Genomic DNA, 18,189 nt, shown 5'->3' with positions numbered 1-18,189 from the left:
CTTTTTACACTGTACCATGAATTAATATTAACAAAATAAACATCTGTATTTGACAACTATGAACCTGGATTTGGTCATTTTTATAGCGTGTCATCTCCACTTTTCCTTGCTATGTCAGCCCATTTAGTGAAATTCTGAATATGACAATGAAAACTTTAGGGCAAAAATCACATTTTGGTGATTTATTTTGAATTAAAAATATTTATCTCCATTCTCACCATCTCCATACTGAAGTTAAACATTGCATCTCTTAGTAGCATGTGAGAGAATCAGATATGTATAATAGGAAGCCAAAAGATCTGTTATAAATACTCTACATTATTTCCCCAAAGTTCAGATTTTTCACATCCTTCAGAGTTGAATAGCAGAGGCAAAAGGATTATTTGCTCACCTTTGCTTTGACTTAATCTCATCCAGAGAAACATTTCATGGTTTGTACTGGGAATTTTCTCAGTGGACTGCATCTTTAATTTTCTTAATGAAGTCTTTTGGGAGATAGGCTTCTTTTTTGATGTATGTCCAATTTTGATGTATGTCCATCTCATTAACACAAAAGGTATCTGTAATTAGAATTAGAAACTCATTTTCCACATAATTTTAGTATTTCCTTCTAGTTCTATGATATTAAGTATTATCAGGTCTCACAGTACTTTTTGAATTTTTTTCACAGTAATTTTGGAAAGTGTTTCTTAAAATGTCTTACCTGAGTTCTGAAGTTGATATCTAGCCTTAGTAGCATTATTAAACTGTAAGATGCACAACAAAACTCAGCATTCACATAGTAGGTCAGCTGAGTGCTGGTGTTCACTTATAACAACTTAAACATCCGTTAAAACCTGTTATATATGAATAATGAGATGCCAGGTAATGTTAACATGAGCACAGTATCTTTTAAATTAAGGTTTAAATTTTTAATTCTGAACTTGGAAGGTGGAAGCAGTTTCTTTTGCCAAAAATATGTAACTGATAGAATTTATATTATTCATATTTATACATGTTTATATGCATATGTCCGTCAAAGGTAATTATTTGTAGAGTTCATATCCTATTTGAAGAGTTTGTTTAAGCCACATCCACATATTCTTTCATACACGTACTTAAGTTCAACTTAAAACCTTCCTTTTCTCTGTAGGTTAACTATTTTAAAGTGTTTCAAGATACAATGAGGAAATGGCTCAATGCCTCAGTTCAGGGAGAATTCCAGTGACATCTGCAGTGGAGAATTATGTGGAGAATGGGAAACGGAAGAGGCCAAGATTGGAAGAGCAGGTGGGGGAGTAGGACATTAGGTCAGATATAATAAAAACACTTATGTGGAACTTAAATACTTTTTATTGTGTCTTTAGCACTTTAATATGTGATTGTACTTAATAGAAGAATAAGAAATAGTTGATTAAATCACCTGTGGTATAAAGAGGGATTATATATTTATATGAATAAAATAGAGTAATGAATGCAGTAGAGCTTTGTAGAACACTCTTGTTATGAGAAAAGGCTGATATTTTGTGTTTTAGGTACCTGAACTATGCACCTTATGGTGGGGTTTTACCTTTTTTTTGTTTTTTGTTTTTTTTGGCCAGGGCCCTACTGTGAGGTAGTGTTAGTTTGGAATAAAATTCTAAAAGTATCACTTCTGATACTTAAAAAAAAATTTTTGCACTAGGGAATTAAAGCAACTTCATTTTGAAATAATTTTAAAATTAGAGAAAAATTACAAGAATAGTGTAAAGAATTTTTTATATTCTTCTCCCATATTCATTAATTTTGTTACTCTTTATTTATCATTCTCTGGATATTTTTTTTTTCCTGAAACTTTTGAGAATAAGTTGTAGATATCATACCCTGTTACTCCTAAATACATCAGCATATATTTCCTAGAACAAGGATATTCTTTTATAATCACAGTATAATGATCAAATTCAACAAATTTAACATTAATACAATACCTTGTCTGGTATACATTCTGCATTAAAGTTTTGCCAGTTTTCCCAATAATGCCTTTTATAGCAGTTTCCTGCTCCCTCCATCTAGGGTCCAGTCAGTATTGTAATTGCATTTAATTGTCACACTTCTTTAGTCTTTAATCTGACACATTGCTCAGCCTTTCTTTGTCTTTCATGGCAGTGACATTAAAAATATCTATGAAAAGAAGGCTTAGCACCAAAAAGGAATTTTTAAGAAATGTTAAAATTAGAGTTTGTTATAAATCATCACTTAACTTTCTTCTTTATAGTTCTGCTCTTTTCTTTTTGGGCTTGCTGCCATATTTTAATGTCATTGCTTTGGCTTCTACACATGACATATACAGTCTCTCATTTCATCTAGCTCAGTTGCCAAGAAGAAACTTTTAAACTTATTCTAGTTTTCATTTTAAGATTGGGTTGAGCTTGTCAAGGGGATTAGAAAGGACAAAACAACACCTCAAGATACTACTATTAGTCTGTTTGCTTGCGGTGGAACTAGAGCCAGAGTGGGAACCTTTTACTTCCTGAGGTTTCTTGATTTCCTTTCTTGAATGGCTTATTGTGAAGTAAGTAATTAATAAAAAGCAGTTAAGAGTTCATACTACAGAATTTGGTGTAAACAGGTAGGATAATGGACGGGAATGAGCATCAACCTTGGAGTTTGCTAGACCCATTTGAATCCCAGTGATACTCATGACTAGCTGGGTAGTCTTGACCAAGTTCTTTAAGCCTTAGAGGAGAATCCAGGTAAAACGGGGATAATAATACCTACAGTGCATGTGTTTTGCGGAGCATTAGAGATAATGCAAAATGCATAATAGTGCCTGGCACGTAGTTGGTGCTCAAGGAATGGTTATTACGTTTTTATAAAATCATAGACAGCTCTAGGAGGGATCTTAAAAATCACCCGGATAATGAAACCTATTTAGAAAGGTTAAGTAATTGTTACTGATTAGAGTGTAAGCTCCTTGAGAGTAGGGACTGTTTGTATCTTTTACCTTGTGTTCTTTAGAGTGTGTAGAGCACAGTGATGGACTTTAGGTACTTCGTAAATATTGATAGTTTAAATGCATTTCAGACATCCAAATTCTAGACATATTACAATGTCAGGTAAGTTATTTTTGTCTGGTTTAAAATACTTATTACTGATAGACCTTTGGAAGTCACATAGCTCTTAGAATATGCATGAGTAAAAAATGTAATTTCAGGCTTGTCCGGCTATCAGTAGAAATAAAGCAGAGGTTTTAAGGATATATATATATACACATATATATGATTTCTAAATATTTATATTCAATACTAAGAGGATTTTCAGCAGGCATAATTAGGTTGTTTTTCTGTAGCTTTTTAGCATATGTCATGTTCAAATGCCACTTCATAGTGAATTGCTTATTTTTGGCATAACAGTTTTCTTTAGTCTTCATCCCTGCTGCTGTGCACACCAAAAGTATCTTAACCAGTGGACTCACTTTTAGTTTTTTGGTTTCTTTTTGGGGGCACTTATAACTCTTAGAAAGATTGATATTTCATGAGTTTTATTCTTCTGTAGAGGTCTTCCAGAGAAAACATTTACTTATATATTTTTTAAACTCATTCTATCTTGCAGTTACCATAGGGGTCCACTGGACCATTTTATAAATTTAATGTGCATTTGAGGATATTAGTGATCTTATTTTGTCTATATCTTGAAACATTTTGCTGTTTCATCCAAGGAATTATTTCATCGTTACGCATTCTCAACTATGGAAGAAAAGAAAGGCTGAAACAATAAGAAAAAGGAAAAATGATGGAATTACTTGAAGCAGAGGTTGGCAAACATTTTTGTAAAGCTTAAGATAGTAAATATTCTAGGCTTTGTGTACTACATATGGTCTCTGTGACATATTCTTCTTTAAACAACCCTTTAAAAATGTAAAAACTATTGTATGACCTATCCTAGGTCATACAAAAATAGGTTATGGGCCAGATTTAGCATGTGCACCTTAGTTTGCTATTGCCTTATCCTACGGTTTTCATATTGCATTGTCCGAAGGATTATGTCATGTTTTAAGAAGTGTAAAAGGAGACTGGAGACACCATCTTCATTGTCTGCTTTTTGCTTTTATTGGACAGAATTAGGAATTAATAATTTTTCATATTTTGTTCATGATGGCAAAGAGAAGAAAATTGATAGGGGAACAAGTTTCACAATTTTGTGTGAATCAGAAAATGAATACAGGGACTTCCCTGGTGGCGCAGTGGTTAAGAATCTGCCTGCCAATTCAGGGGACACGGGTTGGAGCCCTGGTCTGGGAAGATCCCACATGCCACGGAGCAGCTAAGCCCATGAGCCACAACTACTGAACCTGTGCTCTAGAGCCCGCAAGCCACAACTACTGAGCCCGTGTGCCACAAGTACTGAAGCCCACGTGCCTAAAGCCCATGCTCTGCAACAAGAGAAGCCACCTCAGTGAGAAACCTGCACACCACAACGAAGAGTAGTACCCACTCGCCACAACTAGAGAAAGCCCGTGCGCAGCAACGAAGACCCAACGCAGCCTTTAATAAATAAATAAATAAATAAATAAATAAATAAATAAATAAATAAATTTATTTTAAAAAAAAGAAAATGAATACAATGAGGCAAATAGCAGCATTCTAGACTCATGATGGTGGTGAAGTTGATCATATAAGCAAAATCTCAAGATTGAATCTTCAGATTATGGTCTCTTAGGTGAATTTTCTCAAATAAAAAAATGGATGATTGAACAGTATATTTCTAAGGACCAAAAGAAAATATGGTATTCTTATCCATTTAGTCATTCAGCAAGGAGGAATTAATCACGTAGTATTTCGTGACAAAATCTTGGACATGTGGTAAAAGGATGTGTGCTGGTATTCTTTCATCTCTTATGTTTGGGCTCCAAATTTGATTGGATACAGTTTGTAAGTGGACATTGCTGAAAGTGGGTGTGTATACAAAGGTGATGAGAAGATAATGTAGAAATGAATGAAACTAATTGGATTGATTCTAAATAATGTTTATAAGTCTAAAAATGGCAATGTTTTGCAAATTACAGATCAAAGAAGATGGCCATTCTTTCTTCAATAAATTATGAGCCATTAAAAGTTTCAAAATTTCAAGGTTTCAAGTATTACACTTTGACAATGCAATTGCCAGAAGAAAGACCAGAAGTGATGATAAGCTCGAATCTATTAGAGATGTGTTTAAAATCAGGAGTCAGATTTATAAAATGGATATGTTCTACATTTATTAGTGACACTTGAGGAACAGTTGTATTCAGAGAACATGGCCCATTTTGGCTATTTATAACTTAAAAGCCAGGCAAATGTGGGAAATCTGGAATGGATGTTTGAGTTTGCTGTACTTTAGTACTTATTAAAATTCTAATAAGGTTTTTTAATATCTCTTTATTCTTCTGAACATTTTTTGTGAAATGAAGTGTATATAGTTTTAAAAAGAGTCACACCCAGATAGTAAATGATGATGACTGCTTTTCCTTGTATACTGACAGTAAAGCACTAGTTTCCTATAGGATTTTCTCCTCTGAGTTGTGCTTTGTGTTAGGCTAGTGAAGAGGGATACTTTGAGAAACAACCTTAAAAGATTTGCTGCTGCTTTTACTATTGGAATGTTACTGAGAACTTTCTGTAATGTATGTTTTTTTTTAAAGACCAGGTCAGATGTTTTACTTTCCCTGCTGTTTTTGTTTTTTAATTTTTTGGTTATAAGACTCAGTGTAACTGATCATGTTTTTCTTTTTACTTTGGCTGTCAGGAATTCATATCCAAAATTAAACACTCACTGTAAGTTTGTACATTATGTTCCAATGTTTCTTTCCAATATTTTATGGTTTGCAAACAAGAACCTTTGTACTTGGAGGGTATCAATTACTGTGTCAAGCCCGTTTTGAGAATAAGATTGACTAAAGGAATGGTTTAACTGCACAGTAGATTTCTTTGAAAATATAGATTAAAGATTACTGAAGACTGAGGGTTTTTTTGTTTTTCCCATCTTAAGTTGTCTTAGTCCCAGAGAGCTTTAAAATAAAAGAGTCAGAATATTTCCTTAGCCCCAATTTTTACAACAGATCTTAGAGAGTTTTCCTTAGGGCTTCACTCATTTGCCAAGAGCTTGTGTGTGATAAAGGATGGAGGTTAGAGATGACAGGGCTTTCTGCTTGGGCCGATCACTCTCTGGGTAGTTATAACTAAGGCAGTAGTAGGTTGCATTGAACTACTTTCCTTGATTGAGATCATTGGAGCCTGTTATACAGGCAAATAGCAGTACGTTTTCTGGACTTAGCATAATTCTAGGCTTAAAACAATTAAAATGATGGAGTAAGGAACTCCAAAAGTTCATCCCTCCATAAAAACAACAACAACAAAAACTGGCAAAAATTCTCAGAATCAACTTTTTCAGGACTCTGGAAACTAACCAAAGGCTTGTCGAAACCACAGGGACATTTAATCAAGATAAAACACTAAACCTCTGTAAGAACAGTGAACTTTGTGGCAGTTAATCTACCCTGATCCCAACCCTTGTTCCTCAGCTCAGTGGTAGCCTTGAAAATAACAGACCATGTTCTTGGTACTGGTACTGATACCAGAGGGAGCAGAATGGACCTTATTCACAATTAATTGTAATTAACTTGTTTTGTTCTGTGGTTCCCTGGAAGACTGATTTAAAAGGCTCGCCTTTATCTCTTTTAACTTGGAATTCTTCCACTGCTAAAATGACTTTCTGCATGTTTGTCAAAAATGTTTACAGGTAAATGTATTAGTCACTGCTGCCTGAGGCAGTGACAACGGTTGGGGCAAATAACAGACTAACCAAAAAGCTTGGAAGGAAAGGCTGGGAATAAGATACTTTGGGGAACAAGGGTTTTGAAATTCTCCTGGGGATTCCTGGGAATCTAAAAGACCACATGGGTGTCCAGGGCTGTGCACATGCTTGGGAAAGACCTAAGAAGGTCCTAAGCTTTTCCTGCTGGCTGACCTTGAAGGCATGAGTATTTTTTTAAATAAATAAATTTATTTATTTATTTATTTATTTATTTATGGCTGCGTTGGGTCTTTGTTGCTGCGCAGGGGCTTTCTCTAGTTGTGGCGAGTGGGGGCTACTCCTTGTAGTGGTGCGCGGGCTTCTCATTGCAGTGGCTTCTCTTGTTGCAGAGCACAGGCTCTAGGCGCGCAGCCTTCAGTAGTTGTGGCGCACGGGCTTAGTTGCTCCACGGCATGCAGGATCTTCCCAGACCAGGGCTCGAACCTGTGTCCGCTGCACTGGCAGGCGGATTCTTAACCACTGCACCACAAGGGAAGCCCGAAGACGTGAGCATTGAAGGCATGTCTCAACACACAAAGCCCACCTGCAAACACTGGGAGAATTTTTTGGTTCCAGGCTTCTAAGGAAATCTCCATTCACTAGCTAACCACTAACCTAATAGAACAGAGACTTCAGTGGTCACAAATGACAAAAAATACAGACTTTATAGTATTAGTTCAGAAATATCATTAAACAAGGAAACAGCCACAACAAACAGTAGCAATAAACCCTAAGGAGAGGTGAAACATCTGATTGCTGGAGATGTCACATTATTCAATATCCAGTTTTCAACAAAATGCTATGAAGCATGCAAGAAACAAGGCCCTTTCACAGAAGAAATGAATAGAAACTGTTCCTAGGAAGTATAGACATTGGACTTAATAGTCAAAGACTTTAAGGAAGCTGTCTCAAATATTCTTGAAGAGCTAAAGGAAATCAGGAGAATGATGTATCATCAAATAGAAGATACCAATAGAAAAAATTTTTAAAGGAAATAAGTTATGGAGTGGAAAAGTACAGTAACTGAAATGAAAATTTGACTAGAGGGTTTCAGAAGCAGATTTGAGTAGGTGCAAGAAAGAATCAGTGAATTTGAAGATAGGTAAAATATCTAATTTGAAGAGCAGAAAGAAAAAAGAATGAAAAATGAACAGAGCCTTAGAGACCTGTGAGACACCATCAGGCATGCCAACATATGCATAATGGGAGTCACAGAAGAAGAGGAGAGAAGGGGTAGAAAGAATATTTGAAGAAATAATTGCCCTAACACTCTAAATTTGATGAAAAACATTAATCTACACACTTAAGCAGCTCAGCAAACTCAAGTAGGATAAACTTCAAGACATGATAAATTGCCCAAGACAGAGCATCTTGAAAGTGGCAGGGGAAGCAGCTCATCACATGCAAGGGTCCTTACTAGATTATGGCTGGTTTCTCGTCAGAAACATTTAGTCCAGAGGCAGTGGGATGACATGTTTAAAGTACTGAAAGAAAAAAGGTCAATCAAGAGTTATCTAGCCATCAGAAATGGAGAAATGAAGATGTTCCCAGATAAACAGAAATTGGAATAGTGGCTAGAGGACTTACCCTGTAGGAAATGCTAAAGGGAGTCCTTCAGGCTGAAATGAGAGGACCTGGGATAGTAATTCAAATTCATGTTAAGTAAAAAAGAACACAGCTAAAGGTAACTATACGGGTAATTATAAAAGCCTTAATACATTGTACATTGTAACTTTGCTTTTTTTCCTATCTGATATAAAAGACAGTGGCATAAAACAAAAACTCTTAAGTCTGCTTATGGGCATACTAGGTATAAAGATGTAATTAGTGACAATAACAACATAAGGGAGAGAAGCAGTTACATAGGAGCAAAGTTTTTGTATACTGTTGAAATTAAATTGGTATTAATCCAAACTAGAGTTGTTCTATGTTAAGATGTTAATTGTAGTCCCCAGTGCAACCATTTAAAGAATATAATAAAAATATATATATAGTAAAGGAAATGATAAGGGAATTAAAATGATACACTGGCAAGTATCTATTTAACATGAAATTCAGCCCTTCAATTAAAAGGTAGAGATTTGCAGAGGGATTAAAAAACATGATACAGCTATTGATTCAAAGATATAAATTGGTTGAAAGTAAAGGATGAAAAAAAATTATGCAGACTGAAACCAAAGGGTCACTCTATCAAAAAGATACAATTACAAACTTTTGTGTACCTAATAGAGCCTCATGAAGCAGAAATAGACAGAGTTGAAAGGAGAAATAATCAGTTCAACAATAATAGTTGGAAACTTCAATACCTTACTTTCAATATGGATAGAACAACTAGACAGAGGATCATCAAGGAAACAGAAGACTTGAAAAACACTATAAACCAACTAGACCTAATAGACTTATATAGAACATTCTATGCAACAAAAGCAGAATATACATTCTACTCAAGTGCCTATGGAACATTTCCTTGAATAGCTGTATGTTAGGCCACAAAACAAGTCTTAGCATATTTTAAAAGATTGAAATCATGCAAAGTATGTTCTCCGACCACATTGATAGAAATTAGAAGTAACAGAAGTAAACCTGGAAAATTCACAAATATGTGGAAATTAAGTAAAACAAATAATTTCAAAATACCAAAAATATCTTAAACCAGTCATGTTTAGTGAAGTGTGTGTATTTTTAAAGCACAGAAAAATATAGTTATGTTTGTATTCATATGCTTGAAAATTTAATGAGTTTTGATACTTGCAGTAAGTGTTCTAGTTATTAGGAATGTGTGTTGTCCTAGAGTTTTGTTCTGTAGTATTTGTTTAGACATTTTATAGTCATATAAAAAGAGCAGGTAAACCAAAAATCTATTCATTGTATGATTTTTTTTTTCTTTCATTAGACTAGCTTCTGATTATGTCTTATGTGGATTAATAAAACTGGTCTATTTTTTCATGTATAAGTTAGCTGACACTTAGAGGCTCAGATATATCAAATATACATTTGATATATTTTATATATTTATGATGTATTATATATTTTACTTGTAAATAAATATATTGTAAAGGCGAAAATTACTATTTTCTGAATAAGCTGCAAATTTCTTTATTGCCTATTTGGTAACAGATCATCAGGTGTTGAGTGGGGTGATTTATGACATTTAATAAAATATGCCATGTCGTTATCAGTATTATTGGCAATGAAAGCTCTTTCTTTAGTGGAATAATCAGAAAATATTAAAACTAATTCTAAAAATCTTTAAAAATATCCTTCCCTCAGAGTTAGCATTGAGCATCTTTTATCTAATTAATGCTCATTTATTTATTTTTCTCTTATTCTCTTAATTTCCATTTCTAGCTGCAATAATTTTGTAAGTTTTAGAAAAGTAACAGCTGTTTTTCCGGTGGGGAAAATTTCGGTTTTCTTAATTATTTGTTAATATGGTAAAAGCTAGGCATTCTTCTACATTTATCTGAGAATAGACAAACTTTCATGTAACAGAACTTTTTAGTGCATATAGATCAGAGGTTCTTCACATCTTTATAAAGGAATTTGTGTGTATACAAGTTAAATTTAAAATATGTGGCACATGTTAATTTTTTTCAGGAGAAGGAAGCCAGCACCCTTTTGGAGCCATGAATATTGTCCGAACTCCATCTGTTGCTCAGATTGGAATTTCAGTGGAATTATTGGACAGTCTGGCTCAGCAGACTCCTGTAGGTAATGCTGCTGTGTCTTCAGTTGACTCATTTACTCAGGTAATGGAATGTACATTTCATTATTTTCTAAAATAATTTAAAAATCACATTCTGTACTTCAGAAATTAGCCTGGTGGTAGAATTCATGTAAAAATGAAGGTAAACACATATGACATAAGTTATTGGCTTCCATGAATATTTTCAGTTTGTCTCCCTCTCTATAGGTATTGTAAAATTTATAAATGCTTTGATGAGACTTAAGTTTTTATAGTGATAAAATAGCTCAAAGTGATTTTTTTAAATGGGTTTAAATATTAGCTTTTCCTCTTTTCCTCCCACAATTAGTATGCTAGGCTGTGAGTATACAGTTGTAAACCTGATAAGCAAGATCCTTGTCCTCGTGGAGCTTAAAGTGACACAATTCCATAAGGGTTGACTTTTAACCTGTCTGGCAGAGGCCTGAAGGGGAGAATGATCTAGGCAGAGTTATAGCTATTACAAAGGCCCTGTTATGTTTGAAGAATAAAGTGAAACTTTGTGTCTGGAGTAGAGTGAACAAGGGTGAGAGATGGGAGATGAGGTTGGAGATTATGGGGGAGGTGGCTGCAGGATAAATCATATGCGACCTCATTGGCTTTTGTAAAGATTTTGGCTTATATTCTGTTTGGAAGAGAAAACATAAGAGAGTTTTGAGCAAGAGAGTAATATGATCTAACTTATATTTTTAAAGGATCACTTTTGCATCTTTGGAGAGAAATGGTAGTGAGGCAAAGAGGGAAGGAGGAAGATCAGTTAGGAGGCTCTTGTGAAAATCTAGGTGAGAGATTTTAATGACTTGAACCAGGAAATATGGGGAAGTAGAAATGGAGGTGATGAAAAGTAGTTGATTTCTGGAGATAATTTGAAGATGGGGCCAATAGTGTTTCATGTTTTGGATCACATGTGAGGTCTGAGATAGAGACATCAACTATGGCTCCAAGGGTGTTGGATCCAGGAACAAGAACACAGGAATATTGTGAAAAGAACAAGTATGGTCTGGGAGTGGAATCAGGAGTTGAATTTTGATTGTACTATGTTTGGGGTGCCTGTTAGATATCCAGCTGGAGAAGACAAGTTTAGAGTTCAAGAGAAGTAAAAATCTGGGAGTCATCAGTGTAGAGGTGGTATTTAAAGTTGGGAAGGGGATGTGATCACTGAGAAGTAACTGTAAATAGAAAAATTGGCCAGTGACAGAGCTTGGGGCCATTTCAAAGTTGAGATGCTTAAGAGATAAGGAGAAATAAAAGGAAAGGAGCAGCCTGAAGTAGGAGGAGACCCCAAAAGTGCTGTTTTGGAAGCCAAGCAAAGACTGGATTTTAAGAAGGAAGAAGTGATCAATAGTATTCACTGCTGGTGGGTCAAGTAAGATGAAGGCTAAGAATTAACCATTGGATTCAGCAAGGTAGAAGTCATTACAGATTTTGACAAGAGTTCATAGAGGTGGAAAGGGAGTTTGCAGCGAGGTTGAGTGAATTGGAGAGGAGGAAATGGAAACAGTGAATATAGATGACTCTTGACGAGTGTTGTCATAAAGGACAGCAGATGAATGGTCTGGTTGCTTGAGGGGGCTATGGGGACAAGGAATTTTTTTTTTCTTTCTGTTTTTAATCAGAGATATTATATCGTGTTTGCCAGGAATGAAACATTAGTGAGAGAAAAATTGATGATGCAGGAGAGTGGGGAGGCTTGTGAAAGTGGTGTCCTTGAGTAGGAAATAAGACCGTATTGGGAGGTTTTCGATAGGGTAGTGGAGAGTGTTTATAGTAATGGATATATGGGCACAGACAGACACAGAAGGTTGGTAAATGTGCTGATGAGAAGTTGTGCAAGTTCTCTCTCTCGATTCCTTCTCTTTGCTCAGTGAAATAGGAAGCAAGGTCATCAGCTAAGATTGAGGGGAAAGGAAGTATTGGAAATCTAAACCGAAAGGATTATTAAACAAGTCCTCTAGGAGAGGAGGAGGTTGAATGGACTAGGGAAACCTTCTGGGCTTGCTGGGCAGCACATTTTTGAGGATTGTGGCCATGAATTTAAGCGCTGACTTGTCATATGATCTCTTGAGAATGGGCCAAATTAAAGAATGGCAGGGGCTTCCCTGGTGGCGCAGTGGTTGAGAATCTCCCTGCCAATGCAGGGGACACGGGTTGGAGCCCTGGTCTGGGAAGATCCCACATGCCGTGGGGCAACTGGGCCCGTGAGCCGCAATTACTGAGCCTGCGCGTCTGGAGCCTGTGCTCCGCAACAAGGGAGGCCGCAATGGTGAGAGGCCCGCGCACCACGATGAGGAGTGGCCCCTGCTTGCCACAACTGGAGAAAGCCCTTGCACAGAAACGAAGACCCAACACAGCCATAAATAAAGAAATAAATAAAGAAATAAAGAATGGCAGAGTCTGGGTTTTAAAAATTTTGTCAGTAATTTAAAAAATAAACCATGCTGAAAAAAGCAAGTTGTAAAACAATACAGTGTCCCATATAGATTGTATTTGAAAAATGTCTGGAAAATACATGACAAAGTGATGTTATCCCTGGGGAGGGGCAAGAAGACTTTTTACTCTATAATTATCAATTATTTGAGCTTTTTAATGAAGCATATGTATTTTTTTATTAAACGTTTTACTATGAAATATTTTAATATATAGAAAAGTGCATTCCACAAATATTTATTGTATACCTGTTGTGTGCGAGGCATTTTTTAAGAACAAACAGATAAAAATAGGTAGACAAAATAAAATAATACCCGTCCTTATAGAGCTCTCTTTATAGTGGGGTATATTTGAAGACTTCCATGTGTCTTCCACCTAGATTTAACTGTTACATTTTGCTATATTTGCTACTAATTAAAAAATTATATAAAGTGTTACAGATACAGCCCACTGCTCTCTGCTTCTCTTCTTCCCTTTCCTCTCCAGGTAGCTACTCTTCTAACTTTATATATCTTTCCTGTCTGTATTTCAGTACTTAAAAAAATTTTTTCATATTTATTCACAAAACATGTATAGTACTATTTGTATGTGTGTTTAAACATGTTTCTAATTTATGCTCTTAGTTATTCTTACTTCACTTTACTTTTTATCAGTAGTACATGGTTTAGAAAGTCAAATGGTTTTACATGTAAAACAGCTGTCCTCTATTATACCTTTTATATTCTGCTTTATTCTGCCTCTCAGCAGCAGTCACTTTCAACCTCCCCCTCATATTTTTTCCCTCTTTCTTCTTGTATTTATTTCCATGTGTCAGAAGAAACTTGATTAATCTTTATTAATTTATTTGTTATAGGTATTTTCCATTGACTTACCAATGCATAACATGATTTAGCTCTCTTAATCCTCTGTTCTCCAAAATACACAGATATCTTTTCTCCCCACCTTTCCAATATAGATTTTCATTAAGTTAGTATTCAAAGTTTTCAGTATTATGACCTGGTAAATGTTTTTCAAAACTGAGCCAGGTGTAGTGCTATGATTATATTTCTTGTTCTGTATAACTTTTCATTTATCCTGGTTAATAAATTTCTCATTTTTTTCCTTTGCATTGATTTCTGTATTTCCATTTCTAATAATTTATGCCCAAACTCTGCCAATTGTAAATTCCCATTCAATATATTTAAATATAGCAATTTAAAATTTGTCTTGGAAACATTCCTCTTGGAACTCTCTTTTTTGTTCCACTGTGGACTGATTATTCTCTGGGTCTGTTGCATAGCTGTTGTTAAGGTATTGTTTTCTTTCACCATTACTCCAGAAATTCCTTTTATTTCTCTTCTGTGTTGAATCTCTTTTTTTCTGGTTCTTCTGTTTTTCCTTCTTGTTATTTACCCTTTCGTATGTTTTTAAAATGGATATAAATGTTTGTATCATACTGCACAAACTTCTACAACTTACTATTGTTCACTCAGCATTATTTTTAAAGATTTATCTGTGTTGACACATGGAATCGATTTAGTTTGTTTTAATTGTCATACGTCATATGTACGAATGAGCTGCAGTTTGTTTTTCCATTTCCATATTGGTAGATGTTTTTATACATTCTTAGTAATATTTATCACACCTTAAATTTTTGCCAAACTTGATAGGTGAAATTAGAATATTACTATTGTTTTGGTTTGTTTTTTGGACTGGTGGTGAAGTTGAGCATCTTTTCAGATTTTTGGCCTGCATTTGTATTTTCTTTTATAGGAATTGACTGTTTATATAATTTTCCCCAATTTTCTATTGTGTTATTTTTGACACTTTTTAATTTTAGCTTTTTGGGAAAGGCCTTTATGTGTTCTGGATAATAATACTTTGTTGTATATGTTGTAAATTTTTTCTCCTACCTTGTCTTTTAGTATTGTTTATGGTGTCTTTTGCATACAGACATAATATATTTTTCTGTAGACATGTTTTATCAGTTGTTTCCTTTATGATTTGTGGGTTTTTTGTATTTGAGAAATTCTTCCCTATGCTGATATGTAAAGATGTTATGTTCTCTTATAGTTCTTAAGGCTTTTAACGTTTTACTTTTTGAATTGTGTTTGTGTGTGGTATGGGAAGGGATCTAAACTCATTTTCCCCCCTATGGAAAACTAGTTGTTCTAGTCCCATTAAATGAATAGTTAGTCCACATTTTTTTTTATTCTGAATAATAGCATCTTTGTTATGTATCATGTGTTACATATGGTTAGGTTTGTTTCTGGGCTCTCTCTTTTATTCCAGTTAGTTTATTTGCCTGTCCCTTTGCCAGGAAAAACCTTAATATCTGGAAGGCCAAGTCCCTCCTCCTAGTCATCAAAATAGGCTTAGGTATTTTTCATAATAATTTTAGTGTCAGCTTGTCAAGTGCCATGAAAAATCTTGTTGGAATTTAGTTGAAAATAACATTGGATTTATAGGTTTAATGTGCCTTTATCATATTAAGTATTCCCATCCGTGAACATATTGTATCTTTCCACTCGACCTGGTATATAAGTCCTTTCATTTGTTTTCTTTCTTATCTCTCAAGACAGTCTTAAAATATTTTCCACAAAAGTCATAACTATTAGCTTGTCTTAGCATTTCCCCTAGGTATCTTACAGACTTTGTTTCTGTCATGAATTGGATCTTCTTAAAGTTACATTTAAAAATGTTTTTTGCTTGTATGGAGGGTTGCTGTTGATTTTTTTTCTCCTGATACTGATCTTTTAGTTAGTGATCTTATTGGTTCAACTCTGATATTGGTTCAAGTACCTTAACAGTAGAGTCTCTTGGACTAAACTACCTCGATATTATTAAACAAACAAAACCCCTAATAAGATGTTTCTTCCGTGTAGAAAAGAGACAGCAAGAACCTTCATGGCTAGTGTTGTGTTTCGGAGAAAGTGACGTTGGGAAGATTATTTTTGAGTGAATAAAAGGTAGTATTATCGTTAGTAGTTCATTAATTTTGGGGTTTAGTGCTTAAACCCATTTGATTCTCAAGGAATGTGAATCAGTTTACTTCTTGCTTCTACGAAGGAGTCTTGGAGGATGTTAGTGGATTTGCCCATTTGAGGGTCAGTGAGAACAAACAGACCAGGAAATAGAAATGGAATAGTGTTACCTTTCTCTTCTTTGTAATTGATGGCAAGTAACCAGTTGTTCCTTTTTTATACTTAAGTTTTTATCTTTCTGGTAAGAAAAAGACTTCTTGGATATGGTTACTATTTTATATGAGAGAATAGGTTGATTTGATGAGGGTGGTATTTGAGGAGAGGGGTATCTCCAAAGGTGGAGATAAAAGAAGATATTTTGAATGAAAAAACATCTTTTCTTTTTTTTTCCCAAAATGAATATGTTATAAACTTAAAAATATTTGATAATCATAGAAATTCTTTGCGATATAAAGAAAGTACTAAAGGCAGATTGTTATGATTTTGTGGCATAATGTCATTTTATGACTTGCCTTAATGTTCAGCATTAGACTGTCTCAGAACTCACAGTCCTTAAACCAAGTTAATATGACAACATTTTTAATTAAAAATATTAAGGTCTAAATGGAGTATTTAGTATAATCCATTAATCTATTTATTATTAACTTTTAGTTCACACAAAAGATGTTAGACAACTTCTACAATTTTGCTTCATCGTTTGCTGTCTCTCAGGCCCAGATGACACCAAGTCCATCTGACATGTTCATTCCGGCAAATGTGGTTCTGAAATGGTATGGGGCATTTTGTAGCTCTCATATTAAGGCTTCTAGTAACCTACAAAAAATGTGTATTTTTTGCTTGTGAATGTATTTCTTCTTTGACATTTAAACATATTCTTTTATTGTGGACATCAGCATACATTAACATTTGCATACAATTAAAAAGTATGCACTTTAGAGTTCACATTAGGAATAATTTTTACCCCAAATAATATTTTGTTATATAGTAGCCATTTTGGCTTTATAAAGACAGGAAAATAAAATTGCTTATGTTTTAGGAACCACAATTAAGGGCTGTACATTTTTTTATATTTTGAATTGTAAGTACTGTATATGAGGCTTGAAATATCAATGAACTTTTTTTTTCATAAGTAGAAAGTCTTGATCTAAAATAAACATGTATAAAACATCAGAATGGTTTATACTGCACCCTGTACATGAATCTGTTTCTTCAGCTTTTCTATGTTTCTGTTTTATAGATATTTCTTTTCACTTTGAATATCCCAGTGTTAGGGAGATACATAAGGAGAGTTTGTTGAGAAGTGGTAGCATGGTATAGCATGGATTGTACTAGAATGTATTAGTTTTGAGCTTTGTAATAATGTAGCTATGTGACCTTGAGCAAATTATTCTCATCTATGAAATGAGGGAGAAGGAGTTAGATTTCATTTTTTCTTAGGTCCCTTCTAGCTCTCAGATTTGCAGAAGATAAAAAAATTAATAAAATTTATTATGATTTGTGCTTTCTGATACAGCCAGTTAAATCACTATGCTTGCTGTCTTTTATAAATTAATAATTAAACTCCCAGATTAACTTTTAACTTTCTAAGTTTTTAATCTTAGCATTTTAGAAATGACATGTAAAGTTATTTGCTTTTTGATGAGTCATTTGTCAGATTATGAAAGATTCTAATTAAATTTCGTATAAATATGTTTTTCTTTTGTAGGTATGAAAACTTTCAAAGACGACTGGCACAGAACCCTCTCTTTTGGAAAACATAATTTGAATAAAATAATTTTTAATGGATTCTGAAATTTGTCATGTTTTAAAGATAATCATTCTATTTGAAAGCATGAAGTCAAAAGGATCGTGATGCCTAAGTTTAAAAACTGCTTAGTGACTATGAAGCTTAATTAAAATCTTTATAAAAAATTAGAAACATTGAAAAATGAAAATATGTTCATCATTAATGACTTTTTTCCCTTAAGCTGAAAATATTCAGAGGCAAAACATTTTGTTTGGCTATGATTCATTTTTTACTTAAAAATAAAACATAGTCACAATAGTGTGCCAAATGCATTGCATTTATAATCTTTCATTTATATTTACAGTGGTTTGCTAGAATAGTTAACTTAAAATCAACTATATCAAAATTTGGGGACTTTTGGAAAAATATATCAAATATACATTTTTACATATGGAGAAATTATTTTCAGTTAGTATTTCTTTAGACTAAAAGTTTTTTCAGAGGAATTCCCTGGCAGTCCAGTGGTTAGGACTAGGCGCTTTCACTGCCGTAGCCTGGGC

The 18,189-nt window shown here is 34.2% G+C and overlaps 1 protein-coding gene across 2 annotated transcripts in view; it reads left to right on the top strand.

Annotated features, from left to right (window-relative positions):
• Positions 1-17,688, top strand: part of HIKESHI (heat shock protein nuclear import factor hikeshi) — a 33,812-nt gene extending 16,124 nt beyond the window's left edge. For both annotated transcript variants that reach the window (XM_059929423.1, XM_059929424.1), the window contains exons 3-5: positions 10,387-10,538; positions 16,555-16,673; positions 17,609-17,688. In XM_059929423.1, coding sequence (XP_059785406.1) covers positions 10,387-10,538; positions 16,555-16,673; positions 17,609-17,663 — 326 coding nt within the window. In that variant the 3' untranslated portion in view covers positions 17,664-17,688. The remainder of the gene's footprint in view (positions 1-10,386; positions 10,539-16,554; positions 16,674-17,608) is intronic.
• The last annotated feature ends 501 nt before the right edge of the window (positions 17,689-18,189 follow it).

The sequence above is a fragment of the Balaenoptera ricei genome, chromosome 8, assembly GCF_028023285.1.
Source record: "Balaenoptera ricei isolate mBalRic1 chromosome 8, mBalRic1.hap2, whole genome shotgun sequence".
Taxonomy (NCBI): Eukaryota; Metazoa; Chordata; class Mammalia; order Artiodactyla; family Balaenopteridae; genus Balaenoptera; species Balaenoptera ricei.
Note: the sequence above shows the minus strand (reverse complement) of the source record. Positions and strands in the feature narration are given on the sequence as shown.